Source organism: Triticum aestivum, chromosome 7B (assembly GCF_018294505.1).
Source record: "Triticum aestivum cultivar Chinese Spring chromosome 7B, IWGSC CS RefSeq v2.1, whole genome shotgun sequence".
NCBI lineage: Eukaryota > Viridiplantae > Streptophyta > Magnoliopsida > Poales > Poaceae > Triticum > Triticum aestivum.
In genome coordinates, this window is record NC_057813.1 from 754,179,921 (window position 1) to 754,198,215 (window position 18,295).

General features: G+C 44.4%; 1 protein-coding gene and 1 non-coding gene across 2 annotated transcripts in view; one reads left to right on the forward strand and one right to left on the reverse strand.

The window, feature by feature from the left end:
* The window catches only part of LOC123155628 (uncharacterized), a 2,359-nt gene extending 550 nt beyond the window's left edge, over positions 1-1,809 (reverse strand). The window contains exon 1 of the mRNA XM_044573772.1: positions 462-1,809. Within this exon, the coding sequence (XP_044429707.1) occupies positions 469-1,809 (1,341 nt within the window). The 3' untranslated portion in view covers positions 462-468. The remainder of the gene's footprint in view (positions 1-461) is intronic.
* Positions 1,810-12,241: 10,432 nt separating this feature from the next.
* On the forward strand, positions 12,242-12,313 carry TRNAP-UGG (transfer RNA proline (anticodon UGG)). Its single transcript has one exon. It is a non-coding gene; the product is annotated as a tRNA-Pro (tRNA).
* Positions 12,314-18,295: the final 5,982 nt, after the last annotated feature.

The following is an 18,295-nucleotide window of genomic DNA, read 5'->3' on the forward strand; positions in this document are numbered from 1 at the left end:
CCAGACCCATTTAATTGCAGTTTGGAAGCAATATACCTAAACATTTGCAGATCATAACAAGTGAACCCTATCTGGTCTTGGAAACAGAACAAGATAAATAATCGTAAATAGACGACTAAGAGCTTTTAACTTACATGCTATGTAACATTCTTGTGTAAGTGTAAAGTTTGACTAAAGATGTACCATATGACGATGCGAGCGAAGCCATTTTCACTCCTAAGATGGAGCAAAAAATTTATCTTTCCAAACTAGTATGTATTTTTTTACTAACAAAGGAACTCCTAAGATATAATTGTTAAATATATGTGCAAAATCAAAGCATGAATTGGCTACATCTCCTAGCTAGTTTGACAAGGCAATCGAGCTTAATAGAACAATGACTAGGTCTATTCATAACCATGTGAGGAGAACAAGAAAATTGTGCATCCAATGACAACAAAAAATAATATGATTATGCTTACCAGTTGATCAAATAGTTGGTTCTGATAACAGCCTTGGGAAGCTAAAGTAAGGAATGGCACGTTTACGATCAAAGAAATTCCCCATCTTTGTATAGATCTTGGTAATTTCATAAGTTTTGACATCCATTAAGTAACAATCAACATTCTGAAACTCAATGCCAAGCGGAGCGCCCTGGAAGAACAAGAATCCCTCGGCTGCACCCACTGTGGAAATAGAATACTCCTGATACTGCCCAGGTAGCTGTACAATCTTCTCAAGCTTCCATTCATGCAAATTATCCTGTAGAGAGGTATGATGGAGAGCAAATGACCCATGTTGACCAACAAGAGAAAACATCTCAATGGCTCCTTCCCTACCCACAACAACTGCATTCGGGCGCCGACGAAGAAAGCCCGGGTAAGTATCTCTGAGCTGCAGATGGTAGCCGGTGAAAAAATTGACTATTGAAAACCTCAAAGTGCATGTGTCAAGCACTATCAAATTGTCACTCCAAAACCAACACTGTGTCCAGCAGAAGCAGCCGCGTACACAGTCAAAAAAGGACATGTCGTCCAAAGAAGGGAGGACAGGGGACTCGACCATACACCATTGCATAGTTGTGGACTGGATGACAAAGAGGACAAGCTTTTTCAGGTACCTTGCTATGCATATCACCTTGAAGGGATTCTCCTCGCTCTCATCGCTGGTATTTGGAGCAAGTACGGGCTCAAATTCCCAAAGGCGATCCTGTGGCTGAGCGGCGAGGTCCTCAGGTATGGTTGGAAGCAACATGTATCTCTTGGACAGGGGGTCACAGACAGCAAGGTGAAAGTCGGCGGCGTTGCACCGCTCCCGTTTGGTCCAAGTGAGGTGGCGACCATCATCGAAGAAGTCAACGAGCTCCCTCCTGTCCATGAGGATGCTTACTTCGGAGCCTTTTCCAGAGTAGCTCCAGTTCTTGACGACGCGTGGTTGGAGCGAGATCCAATCGAGGAGGACACGACCATCGCGGGCGTCATGAGGACGCCAACGGGGGCCTTCCTCCTCGGGCGGGATGTAGGATGAGGAAGAAACAACGGTCGGGACGAAGGAGAAATCCGCGCCGCACGGACCGAGGGCGGCGGCCAGCGGGGCGGAGGGGTGCGGCGCCTGGGCGGGCTGGAATCTGGCCGCGTCCATGAAGCCGAGGAGGGAAGGCCGATGCAACGCGCGGAAGCGGCGGCGGAAGGCGCGCCCTTTGATGACACGACAGAAGGAGGTGCAGGTGGCGGAGGCGCATGCGAGCGTGTCTAGGGTGGGCAGGCGGAGGAAGATCTCCTCCAGGAGCTCATCTGGGAGGGGGATGGAGACCGTCATAGGCAGAGCCATGGCTACCCTGGTGGAGAAAGGGGATCTAGGGTTACGATTGGGGATAAATCTTCTGCGGGGGAGCGACTAGTTAGTGGGAGAGTGAGATTTACAAAGCCATTTCTTTTTTAGAAAATTCCTTATTTGACCCTTTCTTACAATCTACCTCCCTATTTGGCCCGAAGTAATATTTTCTTTCCTATTTGACACTAACGCTAAATTGTTTTCCTTATATGACATTTTTGTCAATTTTACTCACTAACAATGCCAAGCAAGAAAATAAAAGACAATTTTGCCCCTCATGTTGAAAAGGCAACAAAAAACTTTTTGGGCTGAAATAAATAGAAACTAAAAAGAAAAGTATACATGAGAGATGTTAGCTTAGGTCTTGAAACTTTGTTTTCAGGAGAGATGGGCAAGTCTTATTATGCAATGTGTTTCCACTGTCGATTACAGGGTCTCAAATAATGATGAAGAAAGTGAGAGTTTCAATTACAAGAGGCTTAAGACAAGGAGATCCTCTATACGTACCCTTATCTTTTCTTTTTTTTGTACAAAGGATCTTACTGCTCTTTTGGCGCATGCCGAGTATAATGGAAATATTTCTTCTGGTATTAAGGTTTGTAGAGAGGCTCCCCCTATTACCAATCTTATTTTTACCGATGACTCGTGGATCCTCATGAAAGTGAACCTTCACCATGAGGAGGCTCTGAAATCAATGTCTGCTTTGTATTGTGTCACCTCGGGATAAATGGCGAGCGTTGAAAACTCTAGCATATTTTTTGTCCAAATACGAGACTGCGCACCAGAGAACAAATTTGCTCAATTTTGAATATCTTGATAGAGGCTCTCAATGACAAGTATTTTGGTCTATAAGCCAATGTGGGTTTGGATAAGTCTGATTGTTTTCAGTATTTGATCGATTGTATTGTCATAAAAATCAGCGGGTGGAAGGAAAAAATTATCATAGGAGGAAAGGAAGTTCTCCTCAAGTATATTGTTCAAGCCATCCCTACCTATGAGATGTTTATTCTAAGGGGGAAAGGAAGTTTTCTTACTTTTTTATGGAATAACTGACACGATCTCACAATTTTGGTGGGGTGTCGACAACAACCAGAGGAGGACGCATCGGATGGCTTGGTGGAAAATGTGTGTCCAAAAAAACCAAGGTGGTATGGATTTTTGTGATATTCATTGTTTTACTTGGCGATGCTGGCTAAGCAGGCTAGGCATCTTCTTGAGAACCTGGATACTTTATGTGCCAGGGTCTTGAGGGCTAAATATTTTTCTGGTGGAGATTTACTGAATGCAAAGCTTAACAAGAGATCTAAATATTTTCATGGTGGGCGTTAATACTATGGAGAATGGTTATATTTTGCGTGTTGGAAATGGACATTCTATTAATATTTGGGAAGATGCCGTGACTCCTAATTGTGCTACAAGAAAAGTCAGCACCCCAAAAGGGGATCATTTCCTGTTTAAGGTGTCGGATTTCATTGATCCCTCGTCTAACAACTGGGATGAAGACCTTGTTATTCAGACTTTGTGGCCCATTGATGCACAGTATGACATCACAACTTTTGTTGCCTGGACCTTCACCAATAGTGGTTTTTTTTTTCTAGCCGATCCACCTACTTCGTCGAGTGGGATACCTTTTTTTTGCGAGTCATTGAGTGGGATCCCTAACATGGAAGGAAATCCTGTCATACTAACGGAATGGGTCGAACCAACTTTTATCCCATTTGGCGTAATATTTGGAAATTATCATGACTGACAAAGGTTAAAAAAATTATTTGGCGGACGTTGCATGGCACTCTCCCATGTCGTGTTACCCTTGCCAATAGAGACATGAAGGTCTCACCATTTGATGTATCTTGTTCCTCTGGTCTAGAAGATAGAAGCATTTGTTGTTTCAGTGCCAGAAAGCTAAGGAGGTTTGGAGAAGACTAGGATTGGACGAAATAATTTGTAGAGCTTGTGAAGTTGATCATGCTGAGAACTACTTGGTATTTTTTTTTCATCAATGACATGACCAAGGAGGAAAATGTGAAGATAATTTGTAAATCAAGACACGAGTTTGGTAGTGATGTAGAGAAGGCAAACATTACGTTTTGTTGTAATACATGGTTAATATGCATGGTAAAACTTCAAGTTCTCGTCTTTGGTGTGATATCAATTTTGGAATGTCTCTCATTGCTCAATGTTTGACATGTCAATCGTCGATCACCCTACTTGTGTTGTTGAAAATGGAAATCACTTAATTTTGAAATCATGCAGCTGTCTATAAATAAATTCGAAGTGTGGCCTAACTTTTGAGGTTCTAAGACAACCTAACTAACATTAGCATCATTTAGACCAAGTAATAGGTATTGATATATCAAAAAATAAATCTTGGCTGTTTTTTCTCTATTTGTCCTTTTGTTATTTATACATCTCGGCATTTAGTCTTTTGGTGTATCTCAAAGTTTTACCTTTTTATAAGTGATTTTTTAATGTCTTTTGTTGTCGAGATATATTCTCCAGTCATAGTTATACTATCTTGTATGCAGAGGTCGGGTTCTTATTCAACTCCAAGCAATGGGGCTGCCCTCCGAGCTGGTGAACATAGAGGCGCACCTTAGTTTGGAATCTGAAAAGAAGATCGTCAGGAGATTTCATTACATTTGAGTCGGCTACAAATTGATCATGTTCTTGATATATAATGAATTTGATTAGGATGGTCGATTTGAATCGATGACGGGGAGTTCATGGTGATGGTGAAGAAGGGAACCATCGGGAACAGAAGGTTGACCCAGAGGTACAGCTCTGACGTCATCATTCTCCATGGACCGGACGTCCTGTCAGCATCATGGTTCCTCTCCCAATCGATCACCTTTGTGCCAATTGCATATCATACTAGCTCCATATTGCCCGCCTTGGCGTGCACCTGCCAGGCAGCAGATAGATGGCTTGGACAGTCTCATTACACAGCGACGTGGTTGTCTAAACCGAAGAGAAAGACGTGAAAAAAGATAAAAAGTCAAATTTCTGAACTCAAAAGATCTACGGAAACATTAACGCCCACTCGTGTAGGTGTTTGCATCTCGCCCACACGCGTGGATCCGCGTCCTTTTGTGGGTGCACGAATCTTGACATGTTTGTGGTGCCACGTAGAACTGGGCTGCTGTGTGGGCTTTCATCCGGTCGCCCACACGTCCGTTTCACCACACGGAGGGGCTGGTGTGTGGGCGTTTAGCAGTTCGTCCACACGTTAGTTTTCACTCATGCACAAGGGCTGGTGTGTTGGCATTTGCCATCTCGCCCACCCGCCCGTCTCCTCTCACACACCCAAGCTGCCAGTTGCTATGTGTTTTGCAGTGTACATGGCAACTGTCTTAGTGTGCTTGTAAGCAGATGGCAACTCTTTTTTTTACCCGAACATGTCAGTTGCCATGTGCTTTGCAGGGTACACGGCAACTGCCCAAGTGTTCTTGTAAGCAGATGGCAACTCTCCTTTTACCCGAACATGTTTGTTTTGTCATGTCTTTTTGTAGCGCTGCACGGCAACTGCCTAGTGTTAGTAGGTGGCAACTCTTAAGGTTTTCAAATCATGGCAACTGCATCGGCGGCGCCAGGTATATTCACGTGTATTCATGTGAATACCCAAGATTTGGCCTAAAAAATTATATGTCTATTTAGCGCCTGCTGCTGCGGCGGCGGCGGCCAGTACCGACCGCAGGCAGCAGCGCAGCAAGCGGAGCCGCTGAACGGGCGACATGCGGACCAGGTTCTATTCTCCTCTTCTCCTAGTCAGTGCTGCTCCTAGTTCTAGTGTTTTAGAATTCAGATTTAGTCAGCTCATGAGTAGGTTCTTCTTTTCTTTTTTCCTCGAATCGAGTAGTTTCTGCTCTTGAACTAAACTAATGAGTCGAGGATGGGAGCAGCTGGATGGGAGATGTTTTCTAGTGCATATATGTTCCCGGTTACTGTCTCGGTGCTACACAACTATTCTGGATCATATTTCACATGGTAAATTGAGCAGTTATTCCTCTACGAAAAATAAGACTGACAACAGAAATACACAATACATAGTTCTTACTTGCATATTTGTAGTTTGGTGGAACAACCAGGTTGCTATTTGCTAGTACATGTATGCACTAGAACGACTAGGTTGCTATTTGCTAGTACATGTATGCACCTGAACCAGTTTGCTAGAACGACCAACTTAGCAGATTACTAGATTGCTGATCTATTTTTTCTGATCTTGTATCACAGATGAAGAAGAAGGGTGTTAGCATTGTTGCATTGTGGGAAAGAGCTTCCAAGGCAAATAAAAGAACTTCGACATCTACACCAAATCCTCTTGATGTTGAAGTTGAGAGCAGTATCATTCCTCCTACTATTGAGAGCAATCTGCAACTGGCACTTGTGCAAGCACATGAACCTGATGATGGACACACAGAACCTGAGAGTGCAGCTGGCTCCCCAACCCCAATTGTAGAAGATGATGAAGCAAATGATGAAGTTCAGTTTGAAGTAGATTTGGAAGCACTTGAGTCTGATCCTGGGAAACAGATCCCCATCTCTAGGTACAATATCAATGACCAGGATAAAGTCAGAAGGAGATACATCGAGTTGGGGGCATGTCAACCAAAGAAACATAATTTTGAGTATAGAGATATAAGTGGATTACAGCGTCGCTTTTCTCCTTCTTGGTTTAAGGATTACAAGTGGCTTGAGTATAGTGTGGACAAAGAAGCCGCTTTCTGCTTCGTTTGCTATTTGTTCAAGGATAAAACAAGATGTCCCGGTGGAGATGCTTTTGTGAAGAAGGGATTTAATAACTGGAACATGAAGTCGAGATTGAAGAAACATGAAGGTGAGGTTTGTAGTGCTCATGCTGAAGCTCAAGAGAAGTATGATAGGTTCACTACACCACAAACATCAATTCGGGAGTCTATTGCTTCAAACACCTCACAATACAAGGCTTTGTATAAACAACGTTTGACATGGACACTCAAGTGTGTGAGATTTATGTTGCGCCAAGGCTTGGCATTTAGAGGACATGATGAAAGTGAAGACTCACTAAATAAAGGAAATTTCCTTGAGCTTCTAAATTGGCTAGTAGGAAATTTTGAAGAGGTTGACAGGGTTGTTCTCAAGAATGCTCCACGGAACTGCAGGATGACTCACCATGATATACAACAAGAGGTGATAAAATGTTGTGCACAAGAGACTACTAAACTAGTCATTGAGGAACTTGATGGTGGTCATTTTGCAATACTTGCAGATGAGTCTAGTGATGTTTATCAGAATGAACAGTTGGTTGTTTGCTTGCGTTATGTTGATAAGAAAGGAAGGCCGGTTGTAAGATTTCTTGGTCTTTCTCATGTTGAAGATACTACCTCTTTGACACTAAAAGCTGCAATTCAGAAAATGCTTTTGGACTACAATTTGACCTTTGCAATGGTTCGTGGGCAAGGATATGATGGAGCTAGTAGCATGAGAGGTAATGCTAATGGCCTGAAAAAACTGATTATGGATGAGTCCCCTTCTGCCTACTATGTTCATTGTTTTGCCCATCAACTACAGTTAACTATTGTTGCTATTGCTAAGGAGAGTGGTGATTGTACTTGGTTCTTTCAGCAGCTTGCACACTTGTTAAATGCTCTTGGCATGTCTTGTAAAAAGATGAGAATGCTTCGGATAGCTCAAGCTGAAGAACTCATTGATGCATTGGAATTGGAAGAAGTAGAAACATGGAGTGGGCTGAATCAGGAAATGGGTTTGGGAAGACCATGTGATACACGTTGGAGCTCTCACTTCAAAACTGTGAACTGTGTCATCTCTATGTATGGTACACTACGACGAGTCCTTCGCAAGATTGGAGATGAGTACCATGGTGCGGAGGCACAAGCAGCTCTATCCATAGAGAAAATATTTCGATCATTTGAGTTTGTTTTCATGGCACACTTGATGCAAGAAATATTTGGATACACAGATGAGTTGTGCAGAGCTTTGCAAAAGCAAGACGAAGATATTGTTCATGCTATTGAGCTTGTTGGTGACACAAAGTATTACTTGGAGGCTTTGAGGACCGATGCTGGATGGGATGATTTTCTCACAAAGGTCACATCTTTTTGTACAAAGCATAAGATCAAAGTTGTTGATATGGAGGGTCCTTACTTTCCCGTTGGCCGCCCTAGAAGGGGTTTATGTAATGGTGTGAACAATTACCAGCGCTTCAAGGTTGATATGTTTGTGGGTGTCACTGATAGGCAAATCAGTGAGCTGAATGGCAGATTCGATGAGGTAAACACGGAGCTACTTTCTTGCATGGCAGCATTTTGTCCACTTCATCTATTTGCTGCTTATGACCAAGAAAAGTTGGTTAGGCTTGCTACAAAGTTTTATGCTTCTGATTTTACAAGTGATGAACTGGCAAGACTTCCATGGCAACTAAACATGTATGTTACTAATGTGCGTAGAGATGAAAGGTTTTAAAATCTAAAAAATCTGTGTCAGCTTTCAGTTATGCTTGTTGAGACAAACAAGCATGAACAATATCATATTGTTTACAAGCTTCTTAAGTTTGTATTGATTCTGCTAGTAGCTACCGCTAGTGTTGAAAGGGTATTCTCTTCAATGAGCCATGTGAAGAATAAGCTAAGGAACAAAATGGGTGATGAATATTTGAACAATTGCTTGGTTACATTTGTTGAGAGAGAATTTTTCGATCAAGTGAAGGATGAGGATGTCATCAATCTTTTCCAAAAAGGCGACCGCAAAGTTATATTGTAAGAAGGATATCATCACTTTATCAATCAAAAGGTACTTATGTATTCATGTTGTTATGGTCTGATACATTGAAATATTTCTATTACCGTTATGCTAGTGTTGTTTTGTTCATATATTGCTAGTGTCATGTTGTTTGGTTCATATACTACATTTAGAACCAAATTCTTTTTGGATGAATACCCAGCCTTCATTTCCTGGCGCCGCCACTGGGCAACTGTTGTAAACCAGACCATACATGGCAACTGCCTAGTGTTAGTAGGTGGTAACCCCTAAAGTTTTTCAAATCATGCAATTGTAGTAGACTAGACCATACATGGCAACAGCTGCAGTTGTCCAAAAATGGCATCTGGCACTTGATCTGAGATGACAACTCCAGTTGAGCAACCATGGCAATTGTAGTTGTCAGACATGGCAACTGTAGTTCAGTAACATGGCAACTATAGTTAAACGAACATGGAAGAGGGTGCGGACCATGGCAACTGCGGGGAGGCGTGATGACTGTCATGCGGAGCGTGCGGGTCCGTGAGTACAAGTCTTTTCACCCTTGATTTCAAGAAAACACAAAATCAATTGTTAAGGACCTGGTTCATTCAATTTCCTTCTTGGACCAATATCTTGCTCGACCAGTCTCTGATCGTCTGATGGCTTGGACCACCAGGTAGTCGATGTCGTCCCACTTGACAATTCCATTGAGCACAATGGTCTCGAGATGTCGAAGGCCTGGCTCGGTGAAGACACATGAGGGGGTCCCATCACCTTGCAGTTTTAGGTGGCCAAGGAGATGCATGTTCAGGAGAGCAGATCCAATGGTTAGCCCTCCATGTCACATACAAGAAACCATGCATCTCCAGCGACCATAGGTTTGTCATCCTACCCAATGGACAGTTCGCTAAGCTCCACCCTCCTTCTAATCTCGGGGTGGGGGGCTTTACGCCGTGGAGCGTCTGTACCTTGCCACAAGCCTCATCTTCTTCTTCCACACCAGTTGGTATCGACATTGTTGTTGCAAGTGTGAGACTCTTTGCGAGCACATGTCTCAATGTCTTGACCTTCCAAAAATCCTAATGAATCAACTCGACCTGGGTGTTTCTTCCATCAAGTGTCTGCAAATTGGGAGGTCTAGACACCTATTTTAACGGATAACAAATCTAGACATCAGAAAATGTCATGTAATCCATGAACTAGTCGTTCTGCAATGCTGATTTGCCAAAGGAAAAGTAAATAGAAGTAAGTCAAGAAGTCGTAAATTATGAACAGTGTCTACATTATTTTGTACATGCCAGAAGTGACTAAATTATTTTGTAATTTTTACTATGTACTACAACAAACAGTGTCTTTTGCTGTATCTTGTTACTGCAATTCTAACTATGTACTGCACCAAACAGAGGCTTTTCATGCGCAAATTTAATGTAAACATCCCTTTTTTTTGCAGTTACTTCAGGGGAAATTACACCTATGTTCCCAGTAGATTTTGAACACAATGGACTTCTCTGTGGACTGGGTGCTAATAGGCAATATGTTGGACGCACACATGATGTGTACGATTAATGTCATCCTGATAGTTGGTCAACACAAGTTATGAAGGATTAGTTGGAGAACATTGGGTATGATACTTCAAATCCTAAGATTCATGTGTACTGGTGCTTGCCTGAGAACAAGTCAATTTTGGATGGTATGGTTTGTGTGGATAATGACGAAGTAATTGCTGCAATGAACAATGCAAGTAGAGAACACAAGACACTATATTTGCTTGTGGATGAGAAAGATCACATATGGTATGATATGGTAATAGAATTGCCAACAAGAGCTAGATGGGGAGAAGGAACTTCAAGGATCAATGCTGCAGCAAATATTGAAGAGCAAGCACAACATCCAGAGCAAGAGCAAGCAGAACCAGAGGAAGTGGAGCAAGCACATGAAGCAGAGGGAGAAGATAGTGAAGCAGAGGGAGATGTTGAACAGACTGACTCTGAATTTTATGAATGTGATTATGATGTGGAGGATGGACACGATGATCTCTGTGATGAAAAACTGAAAATGTTTCATCCGCAGGCAAACATACATTTTGAGCACCACAAGAGCACTGCAAGTGCGATTGACATGAATGCCGCATATGTTCGTCGTTGCAAGGAGTCGGCCACGCGCCGAGGTTGAGGCAGCGACAAACAACGGAGAGGCTAGCTCCTGCCGGACAATACAAATAATTTTCAGTGCAAGTTTTAACCACAAATACAATGATTTTTCGGTGCAAGTTTGAATCACAAATACAAAGATTTTTCTGTGCAAACTTGCAGACAAAGATGAGGCACGCATTGAAGCATAAAACGCTACATTAACCAATCAGACAAGTTTTCAACATCACATAGGACTGTCAGCATGCAGTACAAATTCTATCATAATTCTTTAGCATATTTCAACAGTACATGCATTCAGCATCACGCAACGCCGGTGACCACCCACTGTTCGCAGTCGTTCCTCCAGCCGCTGATGTTGCCAGCGATACCGCCTCTACGTCGCGCGGACGATGTCCCGCTGCCACTGAGACCGCCTCTGCCTCGTGTGGAAGATGTCCCAACGCTACGGCCGCCGCCCATGTCGCCGCCGCAAGCGAGACCGGCTCTACCTCCCACGGCCGATGTACCAATGCCACGGCAACCGCCCTCCTTCACAACGCCGGAGGCATGTGATGCCGAAGTGCGCGGCCACAGGGAGCCCTCGAGCAGTGGGAGTGTAGGTTCAGGCTTGGTGTTAGGGATTTGGACTAAGGAATGGGGAATGGAAAACACAGGACCTTCTAATGCATCTACATAATAACGCCAGGGGGCATTGTGCAAAAATAATTAACACAGGTGCGGGCCACTTGATGACTTGGTGCCGATCTGGAGCTGATCAACGTCTTGTATCAAAGTGTTACCGAATCAAAACTTAAGTCACTAGTTTTCATGTTTTTTCAATTTTTTGTATGGATATGTTATCGCTATGCAAGTTCATGTATTTATGGTGATATTAACTCTATTTTCACCTTATTTCTAAGGGCATCTACAAAGCACGCCCCTACTTTGTGTTCAAATGTCCGGATCGGATGATCCGGGCACTTTTAAGCATCCAACGTGAATTCCTACTTTCAGGTAGACACGGCTAGTACTACGAAATCGCCCAGATCGGTTCCAAATCAAGGAGGCAGAGTAGGAGAGTCCGGGTGTCCACCATGTAGGACTCTGACAGCCCGGACCCATCACAACCCCCTCCCCCTTTTCCCAGATGTTGCCCTCCTCCTCTGCTCTGTTCCCGCTCCTGGAGCTCGCCACAACCCCCTTCCCCATGAAGCCCGGGCCTTGCCGAACCTCCAACACTCCACCCAACCGTCATTCTCGGATACGCCCACTGCCTAAGTTAGGTCAAATGCCATACGCATTTTTTACCTTTTTGTTGTTTACTTGGATTAAATATGATGGATTTAGCCGAGGGGTACATCTGCGCCGAGTTCATGGAGAAACGGAGAATCCGGAGGAGCATGCTCACAACTTCAAGGTCCAAAACCGGGATATCAAGTCTTGAATCAGCGTTAGGATAGGGGCCTTGCTGATCGCTACAAGGACTTCTTTGACCCCGATGTATATCATCAAATTCATCAGGAAATATATTTATCGTTTTATAAATATACAACAGTATTAAAGGGCATTTGGTCTAGTGGTAGGATTCTCGCTTTGGGTGCGAGAGGTCCCGAGTTCAATTCTCGGAATGCCCCGTTCGTTGTTTTTTATTTTATTTTTACTTTTCCTCACTAGGTGTCGCCTGATCTAGTATGATAAATCAACTACCACACGGTCTGAATAAGCACGTCGCCGACTAACGGCATTCGTGTGGATGCATGTGTTCGTCTCTAATCTCGGCGTTCTTCAGGTGTACTATACGGTTATCACCACGTACTGGGTAAGCATGGGCGGCAACCCTGGGTCACCAGCAGCGATGCAGGCTACCAGCTCCATGTCATTGGGATCTTAATCTCAAGCTTGGCTTCTCTCCACTCCAAATTTCCCTTTTCAGCTGTCTTTTCATCTCACCCTGACTTCACTTCCAAAAGAGTTGAACAGACAGTATGATACATCTCGACACATTATTGGGCAAGTCATAGATCGGGATTCACGTGGAAGTTATCCGAGTAGCAATCCAAGATGACCAACAATAAAACATACAAAAAATTACTCCCAGGTGTACCCACATCCGGGTAAACAAAAAATTGAAAAAACAACATAAAACAAAATCCTAAAATGTGCGACATCAAACATGATCAAATGTATAGTTTCTGAATCTAGGTATTCAGGTGTATGCAGTTACTATCGATTAGCCAGAAATTTTTGTGTAAAGGCCTTACAAATCACAGTATCAGCTAAAATTTCCAACACATGAAAAGCAATAACCATCAAGAAAAACCAATGCAGCTTACCAATCTGAAAGAGTAAATCAGCCTGAATATCCATGGCGAGCATCGAAATTCTTCGGGAGAAACTCCTTACGCCACTGGCCTAGTCGAACACCACAGCTTTTACCGGCATGCATATCCCACCAGAAAACCATCTTATATATCATCAAACCTAGGAACAACATACATAATTTTTCAATAATGCGTATTCTGATGAACAGAGACCAACATGACAAGGTTACAATGGGACAGTTAGATGAACTGACAGGTTCACAGCTTGGAAAAATTACTCACTTCGCTACAAGATTAGGACGTGATGGGGAAACGGCGCTAGGTGCAGGGCCGGGCCGGTAAAATTGGGGGCCCTGTGCCAAATTAAAAAATGGGGCCCTATATATCTCACTAAAATGAACTAATGAGCAATTATAATGTATATGATATAATGTCTTAGGTAACAATTGGATATATAAAAAATCATACCTATTCATACGGCAGCAGGTATCAATTGGAGATTATGCGTCAATATTTGGAAATAGGAATTAGGAGTAGAATTAGGAGTACAATGAGGGCTGTCCTCCAACGTATATACCGTATATAAGAAGCAATTTTCCTCCCTGAGAACCCGGCCGAATCACAATAACTAGGTACATACCATATTCATAACACAATAGCTAGCTAGCAGATAGCTAGAATCACAATAGGTATATCATCGAATCACAATAACTAGAATGATAACTCACAATAGCTAGCTAGCAGATAACACTAATACTCTCAAGACATGGGGCATATCATCGAAAATTCCTCTCCGAGAACCTGAGATCACGCGACTACAAGAGGAATAATCAATGGATCATGGATGCGAGTCAATGAGGGGTGTAATTCCTGTACCTGTTGCCGTGTCGCCCGTCGTCTATATGCGAACAAAGATCCCGCGCCATTCGGTCTCCTCTGGATGCGATCGACCCCTTCCTCCTGCCATCGTGGGAGTTCGGTTTCCAATGATCTGGATGCGATCAATCCCTGCCTCCTGCCGTCGAGGGAGATCTGGGACTTGATCTGGATGTGTTCGCTTCGCCGTTCCGTTTCCTTTCCCATCGAGTCAACCTGTGTCCTGCCATCGAGGCATCGAACAAAAAACGACCGAGCAGCCGGCCTGGGACGGTCGAGGCTTACTCACGCGCGGCCCTGTCTGTGCCCATCCCATGAAAAATAAATACACTGGCCTATAAAAATTTTGGGGCCCCCAAAACTTATGGGCCCTGTGCGGGCTGCACAATTTGTACAACTATGGGCCCGGCCCTGCTAGGTGGTGGGGGTTGCGTGGATCTGGCCGGGGAGCCGGCGTGCGGCCCGCTATGGTCAGGCGCGGGGCGGCTCTGCAGGTCAGCGGCGACGGGCAAGTGGTGGCGTCTGCGAGCAGCGTGTTGCATGAGCGCGTGGGCCTGCTGGAGGTGCTCGGAGATGTACTCTGGCCGTGGCTGGGGTGTGGTGTGCTGCGTGTGAGGTCGTCTTCAAGGGGCTCGGGCGGTGCTCTGCTGCTTGGGTGCTCTGCTCCTTGCCGCGAGTTCGCCTGATCTGGGCATGTGCGGGCAAGGGCGAGGAGGAAGCTGGGGCGGCGGCCCCGGGCTGGGAGCCATGGCGTTTTGGTCATGGTGACATGTGCGCTCGCATCTCAGTCGCAGCTTGAGGTGCTGCTGCTGTGGGTGCTGCGCGGTGAAGCTTGGTGGTTGGCGTTGGAGAGTGCAAGGCGTAACAGGAATGGCTCCAACGATCTCCGCGCTTTTGGGTGGATCAGATCTGCAGGCCTCCATAGGGATGTGTGTGTTCCGGGCGAAAGCCTTGACCCGACTTTGTCGGTGCCGTCGACGGCAGCGCTCTCCGGCGTCGTTTCCCTCCTTGGAGGCGTCGTTGTGGAACTCATCTTCTTCTACGTGGGGCTTGGACTCTCCGGGTGAAAACCTAAGCTCCAGATGTTTCCGGAGCGGGCGGCGGCGACGTCTTCGTTGTTTATTTCCTTATTGATTAAGCTTCTCTCACGAGCAAAACATGATCACACCTTAGTACTCTTTGGATGTTAATCACATAAGCGAGGTGAACTAGATTATTGACTCTAGTAAACCCTTTGGGTGTTGGTCACATGACGATGTGAACTATGGGTGTCAATCATATACAGATATCAATGTTGGTGTTAAATCACATGGCGATGTGAACTAGATTATTGACTCTAGTGCAAGTGGGAGACTGAAGGAAATATGCCCTAGAGGCAATAATAAAGTTATTATTTATTTCCTTATTTCATGATAAATGTTTATTATTCATGCTAGAATTGTATTAACCGGAAACATAATATATGTGTGAATACATAGACTAACAGAGTGTCACTAGTATGCCTCTACTTGACTAGCTCGTTAATCAAAGATGGTTATGTTTCCTAACCATGGATAAAGAGTTGTTATTTGAATAACGGGATCACATCATTAGGAGAATGATGTGATTGACATGACCCATTCCGTTAGCTTAGCACCCGATTGTTTAGTATGTTGCTATTGCTTTCTTCATGACTTATACATGTTCCTATGACTATGAGATTATACAACTCCCGTTTACCGGAGGAACACTTTGTGTGCTACCAAACGTCACAACGTAATTGGGTGATTATAAAGGAGCTCTACAGGTGTCTCCGAAGGTAGATGTTGGGTTGGCGTATTTCGAGATTAGGATTTGTCACTCCGATTGTCGGAGAGGTATCTCTGGGCCCTCTCGGTAATGCACATCGCTTAAGCCTTGCAAGCATTGCAACTAATGAGTTAGTTGCGGGATGATGTATTACGGAACGAGTAAAGAGACTTGCGGGTAACGAGATTGAACTAGGTATTGAGATACCGACGATCAAATCTCGGGCAAGTAACATACCGATGACAAAGGGAACAACGTATGTTGTTATGCGGTTTGACCGATAAAGATCTTCGTAGAATATGTGGGAGCCAATATGAGCATCCAGGTTCCGCTATTGGTTATTGACCGGAGACGTGTCTCGGTCATGTCTACATTGTTCTCGAACCCGTAGGGTCCGCACGCTTAAGGTTTCGATGACAGTTATATTATGAGTTTATGAGTTTTGATGTACCGAAAGAGTTCGGAGTCCCGGATGAGATCGAGGACATGACGAGGAGTCTCGAAATCGTCGAGACGTAAAGATCGATATATTGGACGACTATATTCGTACTTCGGAAAGGTTCCGAGTGATTCGGGTATTTTTCGGAGTACCGGAGAGTTACGGGAATTCGCCGGGGAGTATATGGGCCTTATTGGGCCATACAGGAATAGAGGAGAGAGGCCAAAAGGAAGGAGGCCTGCGCCCCCCCTCTGGTCCAAATTGGACAAGGGGTGCAGCCCCCTTTTCCTTCTCCCTCTCCCCCTCTTTCTTTCTCTCCTACTCCAACAAGGAAAGGAGGAGTCCTACTCCCGGTGGGAGTAGGACTCCCCCCTTGGCGCACCCTCCTCCTTGGCCGGCCGCCTCCCCCTTGCTCCTTTATATACGGGGGCAGGGGGCACCCCATAGACACACAAGTTGATCTTCGTGATCGTTCCTTAGTCGTGTGCGGTGCCCCCATCCACCATAGTCCACCTCGATAATATTGTAGCAGTGCTTAGGCGATACCCTGCGATGGTAGAACATCAAGATCGTCACCACGCCGTCGTGCTGGCGTAACTCATCCCCGACACTTTGCTGGATCGGAGTCCGGGGATCGTCATCGAGCTGAACGTGTGCTGAACTCGGAGGTGCCGTACGTTCGGTACTTGGATCGGTCGGATCGTGAAGACGTACGACTACATCAACCGCGTTGTCATAACGCTTCCGCTATCGGTCTACGAGGGTACGTGGACAACACTCTCCCCTCTCGTTGCTATGCATCACCATGATCTTGCGTGTGCGTAGGAATTTTTTTGAAATTACTACGTTCCCCAACAGTGGCATCCGAGCCTAGGTTTTATGCGTTGATGTTATATGCACGAGTAGAACATAAGTGAGTTGTGGGCGATACAAGTCATACTGCTTACCAGCATGTCATACTTTGGTTCGGCGGTATTATTGGATGAAGTGGCCCGGACCGACATTACGCGTACGCTTACGTGAGACTGGTTCTACCGACGTGCTTTGCACACAAGTAGCGTGCGGGTGTCAGTTTCTCCAACTTTAGTTGAACCGAGCGTGGCTACGCACGGTCCTTGCGAAGGTTAAAACAACACCAACTTGACAAACTATCGTTGTGGTTTTGATGCGTAGGTAATAACGGTTCTTGATAAGCCCGTAGCAGTCACGTAAAACTTGCAACAACAAAGTAGAGGACGTCTAACTTGTTTTTGCAGGGCATGTTGTGATGTGATATGGTCAAGACGTGATGCTATATTTTATTGTATGAGATGATCATGTTTTGTTGAAGTTATCGGCAACTGGCAGAAGCCTTATGGTTGTCTCTTTATTGCATAAGATGCAAGCGCCAAATAATTGCTTTACTTTATCGCTATGCGATAGCAATAGTTGCAAGAGCAATAGTTGGCGAGACGACCATGTGACGACACATTGATATAGATCAAGATGATGGAGATCATGGTGTCGTGCCGGTGACGATAGAGATCATGACAGTACTTTGGAGATGGAGATCAAAGGCGCAAGATGATCATGGCCATATCATGTCACATATTTTGATTGCATATGATGTTTATCTTTTATACATCTTATTTTGCTTAGTTTGACGGTAGCATTTTAAGATGATCTCTGACTAATTATCAAGAAGTGTTCTCCCTGAGTATGCACCGTTGCGAAAGTTTTTCGTGCTGAGACACCACGTGATGATCGGGTGTGATAGGCTCTACGTTCAAATACAACGGGTGCAAAACAGTTGCACACGCGGAATACTCAGGTTAAACTTGACGAGCCTAGCATATACAGATATGGCATCGGAACACAGAGACCGAAAGGTTGAACGTGAATCATATAGTAGATATGATCAACATAGTGATGTTCACCATTGAAAACTACTCCATCTCACGTGATGATCGGACATGGTTTAGTTGATTTGGATCACGTGATCACTTAGATGACTAGAGAGACGTCTGTCTAAGTGGGAGTTCTTAAGTAATATGATTAATTGAACTTAAATTTATCATGAACTTAGTCCTGGTAGTATTTTGTAAATTATGTTGTAGATCAATAGCTCGCGTTGTTGCTTTCATATGTTTATTTTGATATGTTCCTAGAGAAAATTGTGTTAAAAGATGTTAGTAGCAATGATGCGGATTGGA